The following is a 21,918-nucleotide window of genomic DNA, read 5'->3' as shown; positions in this document are numbered from 1 at the left end:
TTCATAAATTCCAAAAGAATATTTTATGTTTTTGTATCAAATTTGAATGTGGCTAATTGTACCTTTGCAAACTGTGTTGTGCTAACTTACATATCTTTTTCAAATAGCAATTTACTAATATTAACCTATTTTTAATTTTGTGGTAATTTTCAGAATTGTAAATACTAACCAATATAAACTTGGTTAGTATGATTGTCCCAGAAATATTAAAAGTAGTGATCTTTTGCCCGACCAGCATGACTCAGTGGTTGAATGTCAATCTATGAACCATAACGTCACGGTTCAGTCCCTGGTCTGAGCACATGCTTGGGTTTTGGCTTGATCCCTAATGGGGTGCATGTAGGAGGCCATCAATCAATTATTCTCTCTCATCATTGATGTTTGTATCTCTGTCTCACTCTTCCTTCCTCTCTGAAATCAATATATATAATATATATATATATTTAATTAAACTAGTGATCTTTTTACCCATTCATTCACTCATTCATTTATTCAATTACTGACCATTCTGCTCCTCAGCTTACCCAGATCTCAAATCGTTATGAATATTAGTAATATTGTATATAAGGTATTTAGAAAATTAGAAACTAAAAATTAAAAACAAAAGACATTTGCTGTTACAATTACCTACAGTTTAATCTGAAATATGGTATTCTGTTTAGCCTTCAGACCTACTCTAGCATATGAGGTCCTTTGCTGTTTTCAACTCACAGCTGAATTGAGAGTTTTTGTATCAGATACAGGTCTCTATGCCTGATAGTGTATGGGAATCTTAGACTTGAGTTCCACTCCTGCCTATTATATTTTGCTATTTTCTAAAATGTAAATATGTACTACCTGGCACATGACAGGAACCCAATTAAAGTTTCATTGTGGTGATACCTTAATCAATAAAGAAATTAAAAAAATAAATAAAGTTTCATTGTGAATGGGATGTAGGTTAACACTTTATATTTGGAGGGCAATTAAGCCATATCTTTCAAAATTTTAAGTTTGCATAGCCTTCATTCCAGAAATTCTACTTGTAGGAATTTAAATATAATTCTATACATGTTTAAGGATGTTTGCATTGCAGCCTGTTAATGGAGGGCAAAATAACTGCAACCAACTGAAAGTCTATCAGTATTGGACTGGTTATATAAATTATGGTGCTCACAATCAGTGCAATACTATGCAACCATTAAAAATAATAGAATGGATGTACACATAAATTGCAACCATTAAAAATAATAGAATGGATGTACACATAAATGGATGTACACATTTATGTACACATAAATTGACCTGAAATAATCTTTTTGTAGATATATTGTAGAATGTATATTGTATGGTGATTTTGTATAAAATAGAAAGTATCCATATTTGAATTAATAAATATTTATATACACTATACAATAAGTGTGAATGTAAGCACTTGGAAAACATGTGGAAGGACCGCGCTGGGAACTGGGGGAGTGGGGCTTAACTTTTCTCTCCATGGGCTGCAGTATTGAGCTCTGAAGGGTCTGTACACGGACTCATGGACCTGTGCTACCGGCCGCCGGCTAAGGAGGGCGCCATAGCCACTAGGGCCCTGTTGACTAATCCGCTTTTCATTCAGCCTGCGCGTGACGTCATCACCACGGGCGGCGGCGCGTGCGCGTTAGCCAGGAGCCCGGTGGGCGGTGCCTGCGCAGTGTCTGTATAAGAGCTTCCGGCGGAGGATCTTGTTTTGGGTCCACGGAGTTGAGCTGGCGGCGTTGGCGCTGTTGGCGAGGGGCGAGCGGTCTCTTGGGGTCCACATGAGCCAATGGCATCGTGCCCACCGCGGCCGGGGCCGGGGGCGCGCCTTTTCTGGACGTTCTTCGGCCAAGAAGAAGGGCGGGAACCACATCCCCGAAAGGTAAGGAGGCTTGGCCCCTGGGCGCGGCCCTTCCAGCTCCCAGCCCCAGGCCTGGGCTTCATCTCTCCGGGTCTCTGCCTGTTTGCGTCGCCTCGCGCTCCAGCCTTCCGCCCTTTGCTAGGAGGCTTTGATCCGGTCGCTGCCCCACCCACAGGAGTTGAAAGGGACCGTTCGTGTTTCTGACTTTTCTATATTTTTTTGTTGATTTCAGTGGGAAACGCGGAGGGAGGGAGAGAGGGAAAGGGAAAAAGATAGAAACATCAGTGATGAGAATCATTAGCGGCCTTCCTGCACGCCCCCCATTGGGCATCAAGCCGGCAACCTGGGCATGTGCCCCGACTGGGAATCTAACCCCTGGAATCTAATCCCTGGAATCTGTCTAACCCTGACCTCCTGGTTCATAGGTCAAGGTTCAACCACTGAGCCACACTGGCTGGGCTCCCATCCTTTTAAAAGCTAGGTTCTGCCAGGAGGCTGGGGAGACATCTGTAATACTCTCAATAAAAATAAATTTTTAAAAAAATTAAAAGGAAAAAATATAGAAAAGTGAGGCCCTGCCCATTGCCCTTTCAGGTGAAATGTAGAAGGATTGCTTTTTAAGATGGGGCTGTCAGTTTTGGGGATACTCATTAATTAACCAAAATAGAGCCCCCCCCCCTTTAATTCCAGAAGTTGTGGTATTTTGACACAGAAAATGTACTATTAAGTTTGAGTTTAAAACCCACCAGTATCGTTGAACTTTTAACCGAAAAAGTTTGTTTGTATTGTTTCCAGGAATGACAAAGGGCATACTGTTGCTTCCTAATAGGCTTATTTTTCTATAGGTTCAAATGATTAATGTTGAGCCTTTGCTTATTTTAAGTACAGTGAACCCTTCTTCACTCCTTGCCTCCACCTCGTACCTCATTAAGTCCCCTTCATTTTATCTCCTGAAAATATTTGAATATTCCAGTTTCTCTCCCTCAGCATCCTAATACAGAACTTGCCTGTTAGGTCCTCGATTGCAGTTAAATCCTCATTATTAGAAGTATATCCATCTACTCTTGTTTCCTTCCAGTCCATTCTTCACATGGCAAATCTTTTTAATAGGCAAATTGGAACATTGCTTATAAACATCACTCACTCAAAATCATGTTTCAAGAAAAAACAAACTCTTTACCTTGGCTTTAAGACTGTACTCTCTAGAATGCAGTCTGGTTCTCCAGCCCCAACTTGTACAACTTTTGCCCTCACTTCCAGAGCTTCAGATATACTGAATCAACCCTAGCTCATTCTGACTCATCGGACAGAAGTCAGCTCAAATATTACTTCTCACTGTGACTCATTATTAAGTGAAGTTCAGTGTCACTGTTCTATTGGGTTTTCTTTTTACCATGTGAACTCAAAGTTCCGTACTGATCCATTATTATGACATCAGTTGTATGAGGAATAAAAGTAAACTGAAGTGAAAGAATTGAATTTAAACTATTTCAGTTAAGATCTATGTATTTACTAGGGGCCCGGTGCACAAAATTGGTGCGGGGTAGGGTGTCCCTCAGCCCGACCTGCACCCTCTCCAATCTGGGAGCCCTCAGGGGATGTCCTACTGACAGCTTAGGCTTGATGCTCGTGGTTCTCTGCTCTCTTCGGACATGCCTGCTTGACACCACCGCAGGCCCTGGTATCTGCTACCTGTGGGGGCCTGTTTGCCCTTAGCCGCCGGGGCCAGGGGCAAGTAGGGCCCTGCTGTCTGCTCTCTGGCTCGCCACTGCAGGGGCAAGCAGGGCTCTGCTGTCTGCTCTCTGTGGGGGCCCTGCAGGGGACTGCTTGTCCCTCGCTGCCATGGCCAGGGGCAAGCAGGGCCCTGCTGTCTGCTCATTCGCTTGCAGGGGACGTTCCCGCCCCGCCCCTGGCTGCTCCGCACCTGCGCATGTAGTCCCAGAGTGGCCAGGGGGTCGTTCCGGGACACCAGCCACTCCGGACCTACGCGCAGGCCTACAGGCTCAGAGCGGCCTGGCTCCTGAGGACGCCTACCTCCAGGACACAGGCCGCTTGGCTTCAGCGCATGCATAAGCAGCTGCGGATGTTCCCGCCCTGTCCCCTGCTGCTCCGCGCCTGCGCACGTAGACCCGGAGGGGCCGGGGGTTGTTCCGGGACCCCGGCTCCTCCAGGCTTACGTGCGGGCCTACAGGCTCAGAATAGCCTGAGTCCCGAGGACACCTGTCCCCTGAACACAGGCCGCTTGGCGCTGGTGCGCGTGCAAGTGGCCACCCCGCACCCAGCCGCTCTGTGCCTGCATATGCAAATTAACTCACTATCTTTGCTGGGTTAATTTGCGTACCCACTTCTGATTGGCTGGTGGGCATCGCAGAGGTATGGTCGATTTGAATAGTTCTCTTTTCAAATTAGTGTAGATGCCACTTTAGTATTCAGGATCAGGCTAGGTTTTATCAGGGATATAGAAGTTCTGGCAATCTCTGGTGTTAGGCATTTCTCATTTGTTGAGATCTTTGCACTGTTTGTTGCCTTGTACGTGTTTTCAAGATGGGGAAACAGGAAAAGGGGAAGTACAGGTAACTCCGTGGGGATGAATAAGTGGAGCAATAAAGCAAAGGGAAGAGGGGACTGAGGCGTCTTCGGTCTGTGCTGGGAGAAAGGCTAAGAGAATTTGGCTAACAGAGATGTATTAACAGGTGGCAAGACTATCTCCCTGTTGGACAGAGGATGCCTGGGACGCGCTTTATTGCTTTCAAAGTTCCTTTGAAAAAGGTAAGCAAAAATTAACCAGTTAACTGCCACGTGTCCAAAACAGAAACCATCCCCACACGCCATGATATTTTGAATTTAATTTAAAAGTAAATTTGCAATGCATATTATAAAATAAATATATTACTCAAAATTCAGGTGTTCTTGAATATTTTAAGCTGAAAATTCTCACAAAAAATGATTTTAAAGTTGGTCAGGGCTGCCACTAGGGAAAACATTTTTTATAGACGTGCATGGCGTGTGGGGAAGGTCCACCGCTGGTGTCCACAGACGCTTATGGTGTACAATTAATTCAATATTTTTTTAGAATTCTGAATTCACCATATAGAACAGTGATTCTCCATTCCGTCACACTCCATTTTCTCTTTTTATAGCATAAACTTTGTATTTTGCCTTTTACTATCCTGAAATTCATAGATATTAGTAAATACAAGCCACTTCCATACTTAATTAAAAAAAAATCAGTGTAGTGCTGTAACTATAATACAAGGAAGAAATAAAAGAATTTACAATTAAGTAACATATATTTCAATATGTAAATATTTAGGCGTAACTATATTAGAAATAGAGAAATAGTCAATTACTTGCTCCATAAATGCAAAAATTGCAAATGCAGACTCAGTTAGGTGGGTGATATTGCCTTAGTCATAGGAGTTTCCTTGACAGTGAACAGCTCTTAGTAGATTTCCAAATAAAACCAAGTTCATCCTTCACTTGGTTAATAAGGTGATTATTATCCTGGAAAATTCAATGTATTTGTGTTTGTTTGTGAAATGAAGTTTGTTTCTAAGGCTTCGATAATTATGAATAGTTTTTTCACTTATATGAATGTTGAGTAGGGAATTCAAGAGACATTCAGGTATGAGCCACACTTGTAGGACTGTTGTCTGAGTTTGACAAGATGTCTAGCTCCATGACCCCACCCACTACATACCATTAAGACCCTTTGCTCCCATCATCACAACCAAAAAAATGCCCTGGGTCAGCAAAATTAGGATTTCAGCATGGAAATTTTGAAAATTGTTTTTGTTTGTTTGTTTGTTTGTTTGCTTTTTACATTGAGGAGAGAGGGAAAGGGAGAAAGAAGCATTGATGTGAGAGAGAACATGGAACAGTTTCCTTCCTTTAGGTGTATGGGATGACGCTCCAACCAGCTGAGCCACACTAGCCAAGGCTGAAAATTGTATTTTTGTTTGACTTAACAAAGGAATAGATGGGGAAAGCATTTGACCAATTGAAAAATGGTGAGAAGAAATTCCATGTCTCATTAAACTGCCCAGCATAGCATGGATTAGCAGCAGAAAAAGTCTACTTTATTTTATTTTTCTGTTTTTTTATTTTGTTTTGTTTTGTTGTGTTTTTGTTTTTTTTTTTTAAGAAAAAGTCTACTTTAAATGTATTGGGAATTTATTTAATTTATAACTCATATGATGTCATTATAAAAAGCCTCTTCTAGCTCTGTGTACTTAAGTAATTTCATTCAGTTGGGATTAAGACACCACAAAGCTGTATAACTACTCCCAGGGCAGTCTAACCTATTCATGCAGTAGGATTAGGGAGATGCATTACCCCTGTGCAGAAGTCAAATGTGACATTGGTTTCCTGTGTGTTTTATGGAATTCACTTATGGAAAAGTCACCTCCATACTTGATAATCACTTGTTTGGAATATAAAATAGAATATGTTAGGTGTCAATGCCATGGCCAGAAATAGCTAGGAATTCAAAAGTGTGGGAAATGCTAACAGGGTTAATCAAGGAAGACTTCCTAAAGTGTTGTGACTTAGTTACCAAAAATTAGTTATTGCTCAGATACCTGGAGATGATAATTGATCCATCAGCTCCAAATCTTCAAGAAACTGGAGAAATTGTATGCCTTGTTGTAATTAATTTAGTCTTTAAAACTTTTACAATATTATGTGGAAGACTCGACATCATAAATCAGTTAAATCTTCCTACATTCATTCATAAGCTTAGCTTCATCTCAAATGGTCTGATTCTGGAACTCGTATAGAAAAATACACTTAAATAGCCAGGAAAATTCCCAAAAAGAATAATAATGGTGGAGGGGGATCTTCTAGCCCTACTAGTAATTAAGTACAGGAGATTTTTAGGTTAGTGCAACTATTCTGTGTGACACTGTAAGGGTAAATACATGTCCTTATAAATTGCTCAAACCCAGCCCTGGCTGAGTGGCTCGGTTGGTTGGAGTATTGTCCAGTACACCAAAAGGTTGTGGGTCCAATTCCTGGTCAGGACACATACCTAGGTTGCAGATTTGATCCTTGGTCGGGGGCAACTGATTCATGTTTCTCTTAACATCAATCTTTCTCTCTCTCCCTCCCCTTTCCCCCCTTCTCTCTAAAAATACCTTTGGGTGAGTATTTTTTAAAACTCTGTTAAAACCCATAGAATTACAATGCGGAGTGACTCAATGGAAAATATAGACATTAATTGGTAATGATGTGTCATTATTGATTCTAACAAATGTACTACACTGATATGGAATGTTGATGTTTGAGAAGGCTGTGTGGGGTGAAGGAGAGAGTGTTTAAGTGAGAACTCTTTACTTTCTGCTCAGTTTTACTGAACCTAAGTGTGCTCTAAAAACGCATGTATTTATTAAACACACACACACACACACACACACACCTTTATTGTTGTCACTTCAATAACCAATAAGATCTGGGGAACAGAAGACACAAGCCAAATACATGAAGACTATTTAGCAATTAAAGTCTTTCTTCATATACACATTTAAGAATTATCATAAGTGCCTCTTTATAGGCATTTCACTTGGAGCTGAGATACATGGGACAAAATTGATGTGGTCCCTGCCTTCTGGGAGTTCTATGGTCTGGTTAGGAGACCAATATGAAACAAACACAGAAGTAAATATATAGATACGAGCTTATTTTCTTACCTCTAGTCTGTCTGGAAGAAAGGATTGTAATATTACTTGTAAATTACAGAAACGTGAAAACTTTCCTTTGAATCTTACTGTATACTAGAGGCGGGGGGGTGGGGAAGGTCCCTGAGCCCGGCCTGCCCCCTCTCACAGTCCGGGAGCCCTCAGGGGTGGGAGGCGACCCGGTGATCAGGGGAAGGCGACACCCCCATCACATCTCTGCTGCTGTCACTGCTGGCAGCGCAAGCCTCAACCGGCCCTGGTTACCTGAACCTCGGGCAGCCCTGGGCAGCTGGGCAGTTGCCATCCAAGGCTTGCCTGCGCCTCGGGCTGGCCCTGGATGGCTGGGGGACTCCGGAGGCAGGTGCAAGGCAGGGCTGAGGGAACTGGGCACCGCCATCTTGTGGCTGTGGGCACCGCCATCTTTGAGGGCAGGACAGTCAATTAGCATATTCCCTCCTTATTGGCTATGGGCACCGCCATCTTTGCAACAGCGTGAGGGTCAATTAGCATATCCCCTCTTTATTAGATAGAATCAGCAGCACAGGGCTTAAATAAATGAGTAATATAATACAGAATTTTAAATACCTTTTGCTGTTTGTTATTTTATTCTCTCTGATAGAGTTTTGAAGAGAAACTTGCTCCAGAAGAACGCTTTTCCCCCTTGGACCTTTTTAACAAAATCCAAGAACGAAATGAAGAACTTGGACTGATTATTGATTTAACATATACTCACCGCTATTATAAACCAGAGGTAACTTAAAAAGAACCTTCTTTTCTGATACTATAATAGTTCATAGTAATTAGTAGTTATCACCTTATGCCGAGGTGAATCCATGCCTTCTTTCATGGGTAGTAATTGAAAAAGGAAACCAACTGGTTTCCTTAATTAAACATTTCTAATTGCTGTCTCAAAATGAGATGAAAGACATGAATTAAATTAATATTTGGCAGTAGGCTTTGTATGTGATTAAGACATTCTATAAGCGACCATGTTCTATATTTTGAAAAGGAAGTAAACTTTTCAAAGAATAGTAGAAGCCTATAAGAAAAGAGAGGAATGTTCGTTATGTCTTTAGCCTTTATTTTAATATATTTTATTGATTTTTTTATAGAGAGGAAGGGAGAAGGATAGGGAGTTAGAAACATCATTTTGCAGCCAGATGTGGCTCAGCATTCAAGTGAATTCAAGTCCATTCGTTCATGTGTGTGGGACAGGAGCCCCCTGCAGCAGGAGTCCCAAGAGGACCCGAATGTGAGGGAGAGAGCGCGCACTTCCTTTGGAAGTTTAAATATTTAAGTATTTCGCGCTTGCAAGTGGCCACACCCATCTTGGCCATTAATTTGTTCCCAGGTATGACTGGCAGGCAGGTAGGCACCTTCCCACGTCATTCAGACCTTACTGAGCATGCATCTAAACTGCTTTGTCCAGTCCCTCCCCCCATCTCTCAGCAGGGAGCAGACTTGGAGAATGTTAAATGTAGCTTTATGGCAAAGCTATGCAAATGGCATGCCTATATCTAGTCTTCCCTTTCCTCCTTTTCTGATAAATAATAACCAGGCTATTACCACTGCATCACACTGAACCATTAAACAATAACAACTCATTTCCCCTCTCCTCAGTCCCTAGTAACCTCTTCTATTTTCTGTCTCTATGAATTTGCCTATTCTAGGTACCTCATATAAGTGTTCATACATTTGTCTTTCTGTGTCTGGATTATTTCACTAAACAATGTTTTCAAGGTTCATCCGTGGTATAACATGTAACAAAATGGCATTCCTTTTTGATGGTGGAATAATCCATGTGTGTATATACCATATTTTGTTTATCTGTCCTTCTATTGATGGACCCTTGGATTGTTTCCACCTTTGGCTATTATGAATCATGCTTCTATGAACATGGGTGTACAAATATTTGTTCAAATCAAATCCCTGCTGCCAATTCTTCTAGATGGATAGATAGGAGTGGAATTAGTAGTTCTGTTTATCCTTTGAGAATCTGCCAGACTGTTTTCCACAGTGTCTTCTTGTTTTTAAATAATTATCATAAATTTTAAACATATATAGTAGTAGACATAATACTCTGTTTCATCTGTACTTCTACCTGTTTCTCTCCATTCAATATTATTTTGAAGTAGATCCCAGATACAGTATTTTACCTTGTACATTTTTGGTATGTATATTTAAAATATAAGACTTTATTCCGTAATATTATTCTTTAATATTAAATATACAGTCTGCATACAGATTTACAGTTATCTTCTCAATCTCATTAAAAAATTGTTTTTAAGAATTTGATTTGGATCCAAATAAGGTCCACACTTTACATTTGATTTTTAGGTCTCTGAAGTCTTATTTAATCTCTAGGTTCTCCCTCCATGTCTCCTTTACTTTCCTTTATTTCCCCCTTGAATTTTATTTTTTGGAGAAACTAGTAGTTTGTCTCCCATGATTTTGATGATTCTGTCTCCAGGTATTGTTAAAATGTTCTCCAGTGCATTTATTTTAAACTAAGAGGCCTGGTGCACGAAATTCACACACTCGGGAGTGTCCCTCAGCCCGGCCTGTGCCATCCTGCAGTCCGGGAGCCTCGGGAAATGTCCAACTGACGGCTTAGGCCTGCTCCCTGTGCAGTAGGACATCCTTAGAGCTGCCACAGAGGTGGGAGAGGCTCCCACCACCGCCGCTGCGCTTGTCAGCTGTGAGCCCAGCTTCTGGCTGAGCGGCACTCCCCCTGTGGGAGCACACTGACCACCAGGGGGCAGCTCCTGCGTTGAGCATGTGCCCCCTGGTGGTCAGTGTGCATCATAGCGACCGGTTGTTCTGCTGTTCTGTTGATTTGCATATTAGCCTTTTATTATATAGGAAGATTGGTAGGTAGATCTAGAGGCTTGATCAGATTCAGGCTTGGTTTTTTGTTTTTGCTTTTATTCTTTGTAAGACAGTTTCATAGGTGATGACGTGTTTTTCCATGGAGGCATATAAGTGATGGCCTCTTTCTGTTATAGTATCAGTCACTGATGATTGATACCTACATCCAGTAATTCATTTGGGGCTTCAAAAATGGTGAATTCTCTTGTTTTGTTTTTTTTTTTTTCATTTATTATGGGTATGTTTCTGTCAAAAGAAGCTTTCCCTCATCAGCTATTTGCCCATTTATAGAGACATGATTCTTCCTTCTTTAACAGTTTTTGAAATAATGAGTCGATTCACTAATATCTCCCAGTCATGACCAGTTAGATTTATTTAATTGTTTTGTTTCATTGGGAACTTCATTACAATTATTCTTATTGAGGCACAAATCGAGGTCCTGTCTTTGGCCCCTGAATGTGGCCCCTGACATGTCATGATGCCATGACATTAGTTGTTCTTTTACTTTTCAGTTAGGATATGTGTTTGTATGGTTTTGTTGTTGTTGTTTTAAATGTTTTTATTGATTTTGGAGAGAGAGAAAAGAGGGAAATATAGATTGGCTGCCTCCTACACGCCCCCTACTGGGATTGAGCCCAAAACCCAGGCAAGTGCCCTGCCCAGGAATGGAACCTGAGACCCATTGGTGCACAGGATGGTGCTCAACCGACTGAGCAACACTGGTGACAGGTGTATGGTATATCTTTTATTTATTTATTTTTTAAACATATTTTATTGATTTTTTACAGAGAGGAAGGGAGAGGGATAGAGAGTTAGAAACATCGATGAGAGAGAAACATCGATCAGCTGCCTCCTGCACACCTCCTACTGGGGATGTGCTCGCAACCAAGGTACATGCCCTTGACTGGAATTGAACCTGGGACCCTTCAGTCCACAGGCTGACGCTCTTTCCATTGAGCCAAACCGGCCAGGACAATGTATGGTATTTCTTTTAAAAAATAGTTTTTATTGATTTTAGAGAGAGAGGAGAGAGGAAGAGGAAGAGAGAGAAAAACATTGATGTGAGAGAGAAACATATTGGATTGGCTCCCTCCTGTATGTCCCCTACCAGGGATCAAGCCCACAACCCCAGCATGTGCCCTGACTAGGAATCGAACCAGTGACCTTTATGTAAAATACATCACAGGTTCATACTGATATTTTTCTTTTAAGTTCAGAAGTGCAGGATTTTCATTTAACTTTCTCTGGGTTTTAATCAGTATCACTTTCTCCTATCCAGTTCTCAACAATGCTTGAGATTACCTCAATCTAACAATTTAATTCCAAGTCTTCTGATTCTGTTATACTTAAATCACAGTTGCTTTATGGTCCTTGAAATGTAAAATATTAGGTAAAATTATTTATATAACTTTCAGTTACATATGCATTCATTCACATGAATTTTGCTTTCAGTGTTGTATACCTATTGACTAATGAAAATCTAGTGATACTTCTTGGTTGAAGCAGCTTTGGGAAAAATGGTTCTTTTATCAGAATTACTGACATACTAAGTTTATTATAATCTCTTGATTTATATTTTGGCTCTTCTAATTATTTTTTAATTCTTCCCCTGCAAATAAAATAATATGCATTTTAATGGTTTTGCCTTATAGGACTTACCAGAAACTATTCCTTACTTAAAAATTTATACGATTGGTCATCAGGTGCCTGATGATGACACTGTTTTAAAATTCAAATGTGCTGTTAATGGGTTTTTGAAAGAAAATAAAGATAATGGTGAGTTGTGTGTGTTTTTTTCACCCCTTACCTGGACTTTGGTATTCATTTTTAATTAGGTTGGGAATTTTAAATATTTTTAACAGTTCCTATATTCGGCCTGGTGTATTTGATAATGCGGACCTATCAGGTGGTGGTAATAGGATAAGATGTTTGTTTTGTTTTATTTTTTGTAAGAATAATGGAATTCTTTGTTTTTTCTTTTTTATTGTTTTTTAGAGAGAAAAGGAGAGAAATGAAGGGAGAGAGATAGAAACATTGATGAGAGAGAAACATCATTGATGAGCTGCCTCTTGAATGCCCCCTATTGGGGATTGAGCCTGGAAACCCGGGCATGTGCCCTGACTAGAAATCGAATGACAGTGACCTTTTTGTTCCTGGGTCAATGCTTGACCATTGAGCCACACCGGCTGGGCAAGATGTTTGTTCTTTTATTGTTAAAAATAAACAATTTAGCCAAAACCGGTTTGGCTCAGTGGATAGAGCGTCGGCCTTCGAACTGAATGGTCCCAGGTTCGATTCCGGTCAAGGGCATGTACCTTGGTTGCGGGCACATTCCCGGTAGGGGGTGTGCAGGAGGCAGCTAGTCGATGTTTCTCTCTCATCGATGTTTCTAGCTTTCTATCCCTCTCCCTTCCTCTCTGTAAAAAATCAATAAAATATATTAAAAAAAAATAAAAATAAAAAATAAACAATTTAGTTTGGAAAGTGGGTTTAGTGAGAAATATGAACTGAATTAGCTTATCTTTTTTTTAAGATATTTGAATGGGAAATATATAATCAAATTAAAATGTTCTTTTGTGTTATTTATTAAAAGGTTAGTAGTGGGTGGAAGAAAACATTAGAATCTCGGCATCTTAGAGTGGGTAAAAGAAAATAAAAGATAAAGGTTTAGAGTGAGACAGACCCTTAGAAGCAAAATAAAATGGAATGGACTAGTGGAAATGCATCCTCATCATTTGTATTTAAAATATTCCTGCTGTTTTTCCAATTTGGGCACAAGTAAGGAAGGTCATGGTCACCTCTTGTTAGTTTTCAGATGGGAAGAACTTAAAAAAGCTGGTTTTCTTGTTCCTGCTTTAAGATCTACTTGACTGTGTTTGAAAGCAGATCTCAGTAGCTTTTGAATTTTAAAGAATCAGTTGACTTTTTATGGCATGTAGCTATCAGAAGGAACATGGTGTTTGCCACATTTTAAGACTGAGGAACCTTTTTTTCTTTGGAAAACCACACATCCACAGGACAGAGTTTTCACTGTCCTCTTTCTAAATTTAGCATAAGGAGTATACACTTTATTAAGTAAATCTGATATAATATATATGTGTGTGTGTGTGTGTGTGTATACACACACACACATATACACACACATACACACACATATAGGGAGTAGGGGAGAAAGAATAGAGATAGATATGGGAAGATAGGGGGTAGGAGGAAAGAGATAGATGGGATCAATGGGTTTTAAGATAAATTTTCAAACCATTACCTAGTTGCTTAATGCAGATACTAGTTCTTAAATATCTTAAGCCCTGGTCACAGATCTCTGTGCTTTAAATCTTGAGAGGCTAGACTTTGCCTGTGATAACCACAGCATCTACAGGGGAAGTAAATGATCTTATTTGTATGAACTGTAGTCACAGAAACATTACCTCTTAATGTTAGGGTAGAGCTGCTGGCCTCACTGCTTCCAGGCTTCTGTGTGTGGAACTGGTACGCAGTGTTCCATCTGTTCCCGTGAGGTCTAGAAGATCCATATGAGTGCATGAGGACGTGTTTGTAAGTCTTGGCCATGCACATGTTAACACCACGTGTAGTGTGCTGCATAGACTGACCCCATGTGGTCTGCTTGCGTTGTGCTGACTTCACTGTGTCTTGCAATGCTCCCTGCCGTAGCGGTCTCAGGACCTGGCATACAATCCATTCTACTACCCCTGCTCTGAGCCCCTCCCACAGATACCAGACTCACTGATGAAGAGGAGCTCCCTATACAGTCCACTCCCTAGACCTGGTAGACTCAGAAAATCAACTGATTCAGTAAACACTTGAGAGCCTATTGGCTTTATTATTAGGGTATGGGTGTTTACAGGTGAATAGCAGTTTTTGTTTTTCTCCAACTTTCCTTTTCTATAATTAAATCAGTTCAGACAAATGAATTTGTCTCAGTGGAGTTTTACTGTAAGTACCTAACCAGGCCTTTCACAGTCTATACTATTACATCTAATTGGAGGCTGTGAAAAATTTCCTAGGACAATGAATTTTGACTTTATAGTAGATCATTATAGTATGTTCCTAAAAAAAACACATTTCTCTTCAGAGTCATTTATTTTCAGGTAGTGGTAGTGTTGTGGTAACTTATAAATGTTACTCTTCAGAAAATTGTATAACTTGTTTCTAGGGTATTTCATTTATTTAATGCTACATTCCCTGTTTTATAGACAGACTTATTGGTGTCCACTGTACCCATGGTTTAAACAGGACTGGTTACCTCATCTGCAGGTGAGTTGCCAACCCTAAGAGGCTGACCATGGCTAAGTTGTTTCATTTAAATTATGTAAATTATTTGCAAAATGCAATCCGTATAGAAATGTATGATGTAGAAAGCAAGCTTGTCCCCCACCCAGAGATTACCACCATTAAGTTAGTACATATTTTTTCAGACTTTAAAAATGCAAATCTAAGCATATACATGTAATTTAATAGTGTCATATTTAGACATTCTGTTTTATAATTTAATATATGGTGGACATACTCCTATGAAAGTATTTGGAGACCCCATTTTTTTTTTTATGGCTGCATTGTTCCTTTGCTTACTGATGAACATAAGAATCAGAAGATTTTCATATTATAAAACATTAAAATAATGAACATTCTTCTATGAACATCTTTGAATATATATATTGTTGTCTCAGATAATTTCACTCAGAATGGAATTTCTGAATCAAAAAGTTTATTATGCTTTTTTTTTTCAATGTTGCTACAGTGTATTGATTTGTGTTTGTTCATTCAGAAAATATTTATTGAGCATCTGTTATATGTAAGCACTGTGCTGGGTGCTAGCAAAAAGACTTGTGAGACTTTGTGAGCAAAGAGGCTTGACTTGCCCTTTGTGGATCCTAACAGTCTAGAGGGGGAATAGCTATTCAAGATCACCTATGCATATAGAATTACAAATAATGCAAGTGCCAAGAAGGAGAGGGACATGGATATTAAGAGAGCATATTAATAGGAGAATTTGACCTCATTATGGAGCTTAAAGAAGGATTTATTGTGAGGTTTGATCTGATATCTGAAGGAATAGTAGGTATTATCTTAATAAGATAGGGACACTGGGGAGAGAATTCTAAGCATGAGGAAAAGTAAAGACCCTGTAGCAGAAAACATATGCTGTGTTGGAGGAACTGGCAGGGAGGCTGGGCCATGGAGGAAGCATAGCATTAAAATAGACTAGAATAGGTAGGACCTAGATTGTGCAGGCCTATGTTTAAGATTTTAGACTTTATCTTAAAATAAATAGAAAATCATTGAACTCTCCTTTGAGGGTGAGTTAGTATAGAACATAATCAATTTGCCTTTTCAGCCTATTTTGGTATTGAATGGAGAATACACTACAGGGGCACAAGCATGGAAGCAAGTAGACACATTAGAAGGATTTTGTAGAAATTGAGGCATAATGGTGGCCTCACCCAGGGTGTGGTGGTCATTTTGGTGGACAGATATGGACATATTCTAGAGAAAGCAGGTGATAGATTGTTTGGATTGGTGGTGGGTTGAAAATGAGGATAAGGAAGAAATGGCTGGCAGTGATGGTGACTTCTAAGTTTCTGGCCCATACATTTGATTAAATAATATTTTTTAGATAATACTTTTTAGATATGATATTAATTTCCCCCCCAATTTGTCTTTTGCTGTTTGTTAATTGGCTCATTCCTACATCCTTGGAATAAAGCCTTTTTGTGATCATAGTATATCATCCTTTAATAATTATTGGATTAGATGTGCTGATATTTTCTTAGGATTTTTATATCTATTTTTGTAAGTGAAATTGGACCTTTTCTGGGAAAACTTGCTTTTTAAATTTTTATATATTAATGACTCAAATTATGTTGTTTTGTTAGGTATTTGATTGATGTAGAAGGCATGAGGCCAGATGATGCAATTGAATGTAAGTATGAAGGTTATCACTCTTTTTATAAAAGTTGGAGGTGGGAATGTAGATGAATTAAATTTTGGAAAAAGAAAAGTTAGTAATTCATTTGTTTTGACATAAGATAATCTTTTGCCAAAAGTTTATACAGGGATGTATTTGGAAATAATGCAGTATAACAGCCTGAATACTTAGTCAATGAATTTCAGCTCTGATTTGCTTTCTCTGGAAAAGATTTGCTTTTTGTACAATTATTTCTAACAGTTCTTCCACTCCTAAGTATTCAATAGATGCCGGGGGCATTGCATAGAAAGACAAAACTACATTGAAGACCTTCAGAATGGTTCCATCAGAAGGTGAGTTGCATTTTACATGTGAGTTTAGGGAGATTTGTTTTTATGTCATTATGTTGCACATACCCATTCTTCTTGTAGTTTGTTTACTTGATCAGGGAAACCTAAACAAATAGGAATGGGGGGAGGATGGGATGGTTACTTTCATGGGCCAAAATATCCTATATAATAAAAGCCTAATATGCAAATTGTCCCCTCGGGTGGTCGTTCAACCGGGAGTTCGGCCGCTCGCTATGATGTGCGCTGACCACCAGGGGGTGGTGTGGAACATGGCAGGCGTCGGCGACGCAGTGCTGGCAGTGGGTGGCAGTGGAGGCGCTGCCGGCCCCTATGGGCTCCGACAAGAGCGGGACCGCGGCGGGATGGTGGAGCAGTTGAGCAGGCAGCACCAGGCTAAGGTGGGTGTGAGCGGGGGCCCAATCGTCCCGCCGATCACCCCGCAGACAGCGACCAGCAGTGGCGGCAGGGGGGCAGGGCCGTCGCCCGGCTCCCAGGCGCTGAGGGAGCTGGGCGGGGGGCCCGTCCCTGATTGATCGCCCCATAGGTGGGATGGTGGAGCATGTGAGGGGGCAGTGCCAGGCCAAGGCAGGGTGCCAGGTGGGGCTGTGAGGCTGGGGGCGCAAGCTGGGGTCCAGTCTCCACAGGCTACCCCGACGGACCCCACCCATGCACAAATTTGTGCACCGGGACTCTAGTAGACACTATATTGGCTACTAAATTTGGAAGGTAGTAATATTGTATGCAAAAAAATTCTCTTTGAGGGATCGGAATTCCCGTGTATCCAGATCAAGTGGTTTTGAATACTCACCATATATGATGGAACCAGCCCACACCACTAATAATGCTGTTCATCAAGGACCTAGGAATAACATACATTGGACCCAAGGTTACCCAACACCTTCTCGCCATTTCCACACCCAGACCCAAGATTTACAGCAGTCAGTAAGGTATGTTTGCTTTCCCTTTTTCTAGAATTGAAATAGAAGTGAATAGTATTGCCATAGCCAGTTTGGCTCAGTGGATAGAGCATTGACCTGTGGACTAAAGGGTCCCAGGTTCGATTCTAGTCAAGGGCACATGCCCAGGTTGTGGACTCAATCCCCAGTGGGGAGCATGCAGGAGGCAGCCAATCAATGATTCTCTCTCATTGATGTTTCTATCTCTCTCTCCCTCTTCTTTCCTCTTTGAAATTAATAAAATTATATTTAAAAAAAGAGAAGTGAATAGTATTATAAATTAGTGCAAACATATCTCTCTCTCTCTCTCTCTATGTATATATATAAAAGCCTAAGCAACCATTTGACTGTTCGACCGGTAGTCACTGACCACCAGGGGGCAGACACTCAATGCACAAGCATGGAACAGACTGATGAATCTCAGAGGGGAAGGGGGAGAGTGGGAAGAGATTAACCAAAGATCTTATATGCATACTAGAGGCTCAGTGCACAGATTCGTGCACCGGTGGGGTCCCTCTGCCTGGCCTGCACCCTCTCGCAATCTGAGACCCCCAGGGGATATCGGACTGCGGGTTTTGGCCTGATCCCCGCAGGCCAGGCTGAGGGACCCCACCAGTGCATGAATCCGTGCTCTAGGCCTCTAGTGATTATGATAATAAAAGCCTAATATGCTAAGTGTCCGGCTATCCATTCAACTGTTCGACCAGTCGCTGTGACATGCACTGACCACCAGGGCAAACACTCCAACCGGTATGCTAGCTTGCTGCTGGGGTCCGGCCTATCAGGATTGGGCGAGATGGGCCGGACACACCCTGGAGCCCTCCCGGGGTCCCTCCCCAGCTGGTCGATTGGCCCCGATCGGGACTGGGCAAGATGGGCCGGATACGCCCTGGACAAATCCGTGCACCGGGCCGGTTTCGGCCCGTTCCCTGCAGGCCAGGCTGAGGGACCCTACCAGTGCACGTGCACCGGGCCTCTAGTATTATGATAATGGTGAGGAATTGGCATTTTCTTGCTGGACAGGGTCAACCACGAGGTATCTTTTCTTCATATTTTGCATTTAAAGCTGAAAATTCAAGTATAGTATGGGAAATATGTGACTTTACAGAGACATTTGGGAAAGGGACTTAGACATTTTCATTGTTTCTAACCTTAGTTTAAGCCATCAATTTGATGTCACTACCAGAAAGGACCTTGCATTCTTTGGCTACATTAATAGTCGTATTGTTTTCAGAATAAGGAAGGTTGTTATTTAAAGAGTAAGTACAGATTATAGGGAAAATATAGTAAAAATTCCAGTAGAGAAATTTGCAAAGGATTTGAACAGATAAATCACAAACATACCAGTATTTTGACTTGGGAAATAGGAAAAAAACCTCAGAACAGTTAAAATAGCAAGGTTCTATTCTTTACCTATTAATATAGCAACAGTTTTTTATAAAGCTGTCCAGTGTAGTGGTTGTCAGGCTGACCTGGATTTGCATCCTGGCTTCGCCCTTCACTCGCTGTGTAATCTCGGTTAAGATTTCCAGATTTCTCTTTTCTTATTAATTAGATGTAGATTTTAAGAATACCTACCTCAGAGGGATTTTGTTGACCATTGCATGAACTGAAATGTACTTTAGCACATTATAAATACTTTCAAGAAGATGTTAGCATTTTTGGAGTGTCATTGGATGCACCAAAAGGTCGTCAGCTCAATTCCCAGTCAGGAGCATATGCCCAGGTTGTAGGATCGAACCCCAGTCTGGATGTGTGCAGGAGACAATCGATCATTGTTAATTCTCTTTCTCTCTGTCTGTCTCCCTCCCTCTCTCTCTAAAAATCAATTTTAAAAACACAGCACATTTAAAATGTTGCTTGTGTTGCCAATGGCACTGAAAATTGGTACGGTCCTTTTGAAACATAACTTGATCCCTGTAAAAAATGCTCATACCTGGTAATTCCACATTGAGACTAAGGAAATACTTCAAAATATGGAAAAAGTTACATTTATTTAATCATTCAGCACATTTCTCAAACCTCCCTAATACATATCAAATACATCTAGGTACTCAGGATACAGTAGTGTATGTTCTGAGATGTTAAACCCAAAGTTATTTACCATGGTGAAAAAGTAGGTAACACCTTACATTTCTAACAGTGAAGAATAGCTGGGTAAATTATGTCCATACCGTGACATTTTGTGAAGCCATGAGGAGTGTTAGCTCACTTATGCTAAGTAAAAATAATAGGTTATGATTTAACAGTAAAAAAAGAAATTCTAGGGGGAAAAGATCAAAAAGGAAATATTAACCAGTCTAACTAGGTTAGGTAGGATTGAGAGTTGGGGGAGCAGAGAGCATTATTTTTCTTTTCTCCGATTTTAAATTTTTTTTGTATGATTACATTCGATTTACTGACCTTGCTTTTGAGACAATTAGATTTAAATCTTTCTAAATTTGTTGCATGTACCATGGTTAGAATTTCTATGCTTTATAATTGATTTATATATCTATTTCTTTATAAAGTGAAAGCAGCTTCATGTTTTCAGAAGTAAATAGCTCCTTCTGTCTCATGCCGATCTGCCAGTCTTAGAAAGAAAGTGTCTGATTAGAATAGTGTGGGTATTTACCTCTGTAGTAAAAGGTGGAAAGGCTCCTGGGAATCTGTTGTGCGCAGAGACCTTATGGTAGGTAATGTAACAGCATTGCTTTGAATGTACCTTCAGAATAACTCATAAAGATGGATTTCTTAAAGAACTGAAAATCCAAAGATTAAGCAGTTTATTTGCTAAGGTCACACATGTAGAAAACAGTAGATCTATGTATTATTTTACAAAGTTTATTATATAGTTTATTAAAACTAATAGTTTATTACGTTTTGTTTTGTTTAAGAAAATTTTCACAGAATCAGAACGTTTACCAGAGAGGCCATAACCCTCCTCCCCCTGGTCCCCCCGGAGAGGACTATTCACAAGGAAGGTACTCTTGGAATGTACAGCCAAATGCCAGTCAATTAGCCCAGAATCAAAGCTGGTGTCCTGGCAGTTACTATGGACTACCCTACCCGGCCTATTATGGATGGACCCAATGACGCAAACTGTCCTGGAAATCTATCGGGAGACAGCAGGACTGAAGATAGTTGGAGTGACTTTTTATACAATCAGGTCAAATGCGGTTTATAATCTATTTTTTTCTACCTTAAGTTCAAACATAAGACAAAGTTATATTAATACTTAACTCTTTGCTGTTAAATCTACAGTATTTGCAATACTGAAGGAAATAATCTGTTGTTCAAGTCTTAATATTTTCAAAATAACATGTTATTTTAGAACTGATCAAGTAATAAAGAGCATCCATTGTACATAATTTTTAAAGATTCTTTCTTTTCTGTGCATTTTCTTTTGACTAAATTTGTGTTATGAATGTGTGTATACAAAAATTTCTCGTCATTTTCTATTGACCAATCATTAACAGTATTTGGGGTTTTTTTTTTTTTTTTTTAATATATTTTATTGATTTTTTTACAGAGAGGAAGGGAGAGGGATAGAGAGCTAGAAACATCGATGAGAGAGAAACATCGATCAGCTGCCTCCTGCATACCCCCTACTGGGATGTGCCCGCAACCAATGTACATGCCCTTGACCAGAATCGAACCTGGGACCCTTCAGTCCACAGGCCGACGCTCTATCCACTGAGCCAAACCAGTTTCAGCTGTTTTTTTGTTTTTGTTCTTACCCCTAACTGTTCAAGATTTCTTTTAAAATCTATCTAGGAGACAATCTCTTTGAAACCTAATCACTTCTGGTAAGTAGTGGTATTATTTTTGTGATTAGGCATTTCCTTCTTTGGTAATCTCTTGCGGGATTTGACCAACTTCCTTTCACTGACTTGTCAGGTATGCCATCTAACACAGGAGTGGATAAACATTTAGGGATTGATTGTCAATTGGACAAGAGCCTGATAAACAGAATGCTGGGTAATTTACCAACATTTGTAATTGTTACCAAATGGGTAGAACTACTCAGAAAACATAAAAGCTTTCGTAGACTATAAAGGTTGCTCAGAACAGAAGAGTGTACTACACAAAGCCTGGGATATCTGCGAAGACTTGCATGGCTCCTTGCATTTTTGCTTCTCTATTGAATGTAACTGCTGGGATCTCTCTCCACTTGCCACTCACAGTTCAGTAGTGCCTTGACCTTGATGCTTTCTAAGTTTTCTCTTTTGCTGCTGTACCTCTAGGATACACAGATGGATCGCGTGGGAGGTGTTAATTATTTTTAGTTGCAGAGGAAACCTAC

The 21,918-nt window shown here is 40.3% G+C and overlaps 1 protein-coding gene across 2 annotated transcripts; it reads left to right on the top strand.

The window, feature by feature from the left end:
- Positions 1-1,662: 1,662 nt before the first annotated feature.
- Positions 1,663-20,983, top strand: DUSP11 (dual specificity phosphatase 11). Of its 2 annotated transcripts, XM_008147439.3 has the most exons (9): positions 1,663-1,882; positions 4,555-4,630; positions 8,156-8,287; positions 12,057-12,180; positions 14,616-14,676; positions 16,296-16,342; positions 16,605-16,680; positions 17,439-17,624; positions 20,510-20,983. In XM_008147439.3, the coding sequence occupies exons 1-9, from the start codon at positions 1,782-1,784 to the stop codon at positions 20,706-20,708; spliced, it is 1,002 nt and encodes a 333-aa protein (XP_008145661.1). In that variant the 5' UTR covers positions 1,663-1,781; the 3' UTR covers positions 20,709-20,983. The 2 variants fall into 2 exon arrangements, with proteins under 2 accessions (XP_008145661.1, XP_028010178.1); XM_028154377.2 differs by lacking the exon at positions 4,555-4,630 and having other exon boundaries at positions 1,695-1,882.
- Positions 20,984-21,918: the final 935 nt, after the last annotated feature.

This window comes from Eptesicus fuscus, chromosome 16, assembly GCF_027574615.1.
Source record: "Eptesicus fuscus isolate TK198812 chromosome 16, DD_ASM_mEF_20220401, whole genome shotgun sequence".
Lineage (NCBI taxonomy): Eukaryota > Metazoa > Chordata > Mammalia > Chiroptera > Vespertilionidae > Eptesicus > Eptesicus fuscus.
The sequence above is the reverse complement of the archived record's forward strand: the minus strand, read 5'-3'. Positions and strand labels throughout refer to the sequence as shown.

Excerpts from the sequence above, each read along its gene's own strand:
- DUSP11 (XM_008147439.3), top strand. The coding sequence starts at position 1,782 with ATGAGCCAATGGCATCGTGCCCACCGCGGCCGGGGCCGGGGGCGCGCC. Across the intron at positions 1,883-4,554 it reads GGGAACCACATCCCCGAAAG|GTGGCAAGACTATCTCCCTG; the intron begins GTAAGGAGGCTT and ends ATGTATTAACAG. Across the intron at positions 16,681-17,438 it reads CAGAATGGTTCCATCAGAAG|GGATCGGAATTCCCGTGTAT; the intron begins GTGAGTTGCATT and ends ATTCTCTTTGAG.